This window comes from Osmerus eperlanus, chromosome 27 (genome assembly GCF_963692335.1).
Source record: "Osmerus eperlanus chromosome 27, fOsmEpe2.1, whole genome shotgun sequence".
NCBI classification, from domain to species: domain Eukaryota; kingdom Metazoa; phylum Chordata; class Actinopteri; order Osmeriformes; family Osmeridae; genus Osmerus; species Osmerus eperlanus.
Window position 1 is genome coordinate 4,302,289 of NC_085044.1, and position 5,371 is coordinate 4,307,659.

Sequence of the window (5,371 nt, forward strand, 5' to 3'; positions counted from 1 at the left end):
AAGATCCAGCACCCAGAACCTTCCATTGACCTCGTTCTTTCTCTCGTGGGCTTGAACATATCGTTTCTAAAAAAAAACAATTCATGGCAGTGACACTCTGCACAGCACACGGTCGGGGATCTCGGCTCCGATGACCGGCCTGTCTGTATTAAACAGCTCGCACAGGAGAACAACGCCAAGCCACTGATCGTTGTATTTTGCTTCTGTTGTGGCTAGACTACAGTGTTCAGCAAGTCCGTGTCATTGGTCAGGTCGTTATTTTCACCTCAATCAATACGTTGGCTGTGCTGTAAGCAGGACGGGTGGGCATGGTTCAGTATAGCTCAGCGGGCGGTGTGTGGCTCTGCAATTGACCGTAGATCAAGAGTTCCTGGTTCAAATGTGCCCGTGGACGTCCTTTTGTAGCGAAGTGTCCACTAAATGAGACTTCACAATGTGCTTACCTAGCTTGTGTGCTGATTCTTTTTATTTGGATGAGCAAGTAGCTGTCTTGTAGGCAGCGGTGCACATGCGACCGTGCGTGTGGTATCAGTTGCGAGGTTCTGTATGCACACGCACGTTCCATCTATTAAGCATTAGAGGGGAATGAACTAAACATTTACATTACATTTACATTTAGTCATTTAGCAGACGCTCTTATCCAGAGCGACTTACAGTAAGTACAGGGACATTCCCCCCGAGGCAAGTAGGGTGAAGTGCCTTGCCCAAGGACACGTCATTTTGCACAGCCAGGAATCGAACCGGTAACCTTCAGATTACTAGCCCGAATCCCTAACCGCTCGGCCACCTGACTAAACCCACCTTATGGTTGTGGTGGGTCTTTAATATGCAAGATCTGCCTGCAGCTTTGTGCATTAACATGTGTTCGGCTCGTCCCGAGCCTTTGAAGGTGTCAAGTGTGCGTCTGAAGGGCCACGCTCAGGAGCTGGAGAACCCTGTGCGTAGAAACACCAGCAGCTCGAGAGGTCGTCACGGGACGCAAACGGAGGCGGTCTCGCGGACGAAGGCCGAGGTCGTGCCGCCGTGGACCCGAAGCCACGCGCGCTTCACACGGAAGCCCCCTGGCTCCGCCCCCCCCCCCCCCCCCCCCCCGCGCGCCCTCCCGAAGTCAGTCGACAGTGAACCCGGGGACAGCCCGGCCGATCCTCCAGATGGCTCGGGACTCGACCGAAACCTTGGAAAGGTGGGCTTGTCGTTTTCTTCAAACTCCCGCTCAGGTCGTTGTCACTTAACGGGTCGACCTTGGATGCTTCCCCTCTCGAAATGCGAATCGTCCCCTCTTTGTGTACGAATAACCAAGTTGCTAACGTCGAATATTGTCTCCTTCAGAGATGACTGAACAGTTACAAAGAGTCGGAATCTATTTGAGGGATGTTGTGATTCTAATTACAGTGGGCGTCTAATTACATGGTTAGATATTGAATCGTTATTTCACCATTACCATAACAGTAACAGTAAATGAACGACATTGAATGGCACATGGGCTGCATTCAGTGCCTGATTTGTAGAAACATATTGTGGCTTAGTTAGCTTGTTATGCAGAATAGACGATTGCTATTGTATGTCCTGCACCAACACATGGATTGTCAATTCTGTGTTGGTGCATGGCTTTAGATCCACGCTTGACCTTTGCCAAACAGATATCGGAAGTATCTGTAAGGAAAACATGAATGATCATTTGAATGTCCGGAATTTTCCAACAACCTCTTGCTATACAGTGTACTAAGAAGAATGAGACCGTTCGAAAAGGCTGTTACATTACTGCTGTATCTCACTTTAATCTGATTCAGTTGTGCCCGGATACAGAAAAGCATATCTTCTCACATGCAGATGCCCTCCAATCAGGAGGAGACTTCAAAGGTGAGCAAACGAGACGTGTGATTGGCCAACAACGAACCGCTCGACACGACTCGCAGGAGCTGTGCCGTTCCCCGAATGCCCGCCGTTCTCCGGGAAACCGAGCTTGGCGACAGTTTCTCTTCGACGGTGACTGATAGCTGCGCGTCAGTGACAAAGCATCCTCACTGTACCCTCGTTCGGCCGAATTGTGACTCATCTGTTTTGACGTCAAAGGAACAGGAAGCTAGGCGTAAACTCACTGTTCTCGCTTCCTAAAGTGACGGCAGGATTAGGACTGTACGTGGAGGGCTGTCCGAAAGGCTATGTGCTGTGTTATATTATTGTGGGCTAAGTTGCCAATGCCTGACACGCCATTAAATACATTACTAAAGTATGCAGCACTGTATGGCCTCTGTCTGTCATCGAGGCGTTATGTAGACAACAAAAATGCGAAATGGGCTGCATCGGTAACACGTGTGACGTGAGCTCATGCTCATACACGGAAGCACAATACATGCGTCAAGGCTCCAGTAACATCTTTTTTATTAGCGAGAGGAGACGGTTCTCTACCAAGGCAACCCTTCTAAAACGGTTCCCGACGGCGGACGCTGTCCGGTTAGCGCCCGTGCGGCGCTTCCCTCGATCGCAAAAAGCCCTGAAGAGGCAGCGCGACGCCCATTCGGTGCCGCGAGGTCAGGCCCCCTCGGAATTGCGCGCGCGCGCCGGCGTCGACAGGAGACCTCGGCGATCGAATCGATAGGCCGGACAGGTTTCGAATGTCACCACTGAGGGACACCCTTGCGCGAGCGGTCGCCTGCGTACGTGCGCGCGTCGAGGACAGGGAGGATGCCGCCTGGCTGGAAGGCATCATTGATTTAGTAGCAGCTGGAAGGTGGGCTGGGGACATCACCAGGCTAGGTGACGGAGAACCTTCCCCCCTGGGCGGGAGGTCTGCAGACAGACACTCATCACAGAGAGAGATAGCTGTGTAGACGAGAATGGAGGGTGGAGGGGAGGGGGGGGGAGAGGGGGGGGGGAGAGGGGAGGGGGGGGGGGGGGGTGGAACAGCCATCTCATTGTGCACATAGATATGGAAAGGTCTCAGCTGGCTATGTGGCATGAGGCTGATTCGGAAAACATTTCCATAGCGGATTTACGTGCGGAGAGGTGGGCGCTCGAGTCCGTTTGTGTGTGTCTCTCTCTCTCTCTCTTTCTCTCTCTCTCTCCTCTCTTCTCTCTCTCTCTCTCTCTCTCTCTATCTCTCTCTCTCTCTCTCTCTTGCTCTCTCTCTTTCCCTCTCTCTCTCTCTCTCTCTCTCTCTCTCTCTCTCTCTTTCCCTCTCTCTCTCTCTCTCTCTCTCTCTCTCTCTTCCTCCCTGTCTCTTTCCCTCGCCCTTTCCTGCCTGTCCCCCTCCCTCTCATGAGGTAGGGAGGGGAAGGGGGGGAGACCTGCCTCAGTTTTTGCCGAGATGCGGAGGGTGACGTTGTGTCCTCAAGTCTGTCTCCGCTCTCTCGCAGTGCCCTTCTGGTGCGCTCCTTTTCTCTCTCTCTCTCTCTCTCTCTCTCTCTCTCTCTCTCTCTCTCTCTCTCTCTCTCTCTCTCTCTCTCTCTCTATCTCTCTCTCTCTCTCTCTCTCTCTCTCTCTCACATTTCTTCTCATCTCTCGCTCCCTTCTCGTCTTAGTCTCTCTCTCTCACTCTCTCTCTTTCACTCCCGCTCTTTCTCTCTCTCTCTTTCCATTTCACTCTCTCTCCCCTAGCTCTCGCCGGCTCGCCTGTGGAATATACCAACAAGCAACAGCCGGATACATGTATCACTAAAGCCTTTTAGGCTTTCCATCAAGTGCTTCACTTCTCTGCTCCGGTATGTTTGCCTCGATTTGGTATGCCAAGAAGCTAGGAAGGAGGCTCATACAGAATGCACGGAAAGCCAAAATGGAAAAAGTAAAGGTACCGTATGAGATTTTGTCCCTTCACCCTCCCCCCCCCCCCCCCCCGACGACACAGCAGGTGTGCCTGTTCGACTTCTCTCCACTCGTGGTAAGACGTGCCTCTCGTCTGCGTCCCGCGTGCCGCGCTTCACAGCCGCCGTTCGCCGTCGATGCCCGGCCGGCTCGATTCTAATCCACTTCAGCTGAAACGAGCCCAGCCCGGACGGGAGCCTCAGATATATCAGATTAGCCTTCAGGCCTGTGTTTATGTCTCCACGTTCTTATTGAAATGGATTTTCTTGTATCTAAAGTGTGAATGTCATCCATTTTTCTGCCACTCGGAAACACAGCAGTCGTTTCCGTTCATATTTGTGTGCTCTTTTATTTCGACTTCTCTTCTCGCCACATTTTAAAGCCAATAGAGAGTGCAATTTGTGTTTCATTGATGTTAGCTAAAATGATATAAGTGTTACGATACCCGGAAAGTAGACGAGTGATATTTGAGTCATTTTTGCTCTCTCCTAAACTGTCAACAAGAAATGTTGTTACCACTGTTACAGATAAGAACAGGGGATTTATCGTCACAACAATTAACTCATGTTTTTTGATGTGCTATTATTGTCGGACAAGGAGTGAAGGTTTCCTTTAACAATGCAGTAATGCCTCATAGACATTTGATGAATTGTCAATGTTGAGTAGTCGGTATGTTATCTGGGTTTATGTAAGGACACGTCCATACGTACCCATTATCTTGAACCTAGGTCTTGATTTATCCAAGGAGTCATTAGGATTAATTGCAACCCCATTGAACCAGGTCATTTAATAATACAGCAAAACTCCATGCCAAAAGTCCCCCTGTCATCGGTAGATTTCCAACAGTAGCTCCATTAACCTCAGTGATCAGGAAGATTGTAGCATATACATCCAATACAGCGGACCAGGATATATAATAAAGGGCCGTAAATCACACAGCGTACCTCCATTCAAAAAGCGATTCATTAAGCCAAACTGCCTTTCCTGGTTATTGGCTCACAAGGTGATCTGTTATTCAGATGCACCCAGAGGCCCCTTCAAGGACCAGCACTTCACGATGAAGGTGGAGACTCCAGGTGGACGTCTACTGAGGGGTTTCGCACGCGGAGTCGCAGGGTCCGCCCTGCAGGAGAGGCTGCGTGCCCCCCCTTCTCTCTGTGTGATCACCCTATCCCTGTCGTTGTCGACAGCCTCTCGACGCCGGAACTGTAGAGCGAGACTGCCCCCATTGTTCTCCTTTAAACCGACCGCCAGTGCATGGCACATGCACACAATTGACAACGGGTGTCAGGCACGGTTACTGTACGGTCAACGGGGGGTGGGGGGGGGGTCTTTTCCTGCACCTCCTCCCCTGCATTTACACAACCATCACTATCTCCCCGCGAAGCCGGGACGCTGTGAATGAAGAGATGCATCACATATCTGCTTCCATGGTTGTTCCCCTAAGTCATTTGACTCCTTTGCAGGATATACGAGGGCATTACTGTCTAGATGGACCATTACAGTGGGATCTCACTTTATTAGGGATAGACTTTGCCTATTGAGCCCCATGGAGCCTCTAGCCGTGATT

At 50.9% G+C, this 5,371-nt stretch overlaps 1 protein-coding gene across 1 annotated transcript in view; it reads left to right on the plus strand.

Annotated features, from left to right (window-relative positions):
* Nucleotides 1-859: 859 nt before the first annotated feature.
* Nucleotides 860-5,371, plus strand: part of dlg2 (discs, large homolog 2 (Drosophila)) — a 26,417-nt gene continuing 21,905 nt past the window's right edge. The window contains 2 exon segments of the mRNA XM_062453053.1: nucleotides 860-1,183; nucleotides 1,807-1,860. Of these exon segments, the coding sequence (XP_062309037.1) occupies nucleotides 860-1,183; nucleotides 1,807-1,860 (378 nt within the window).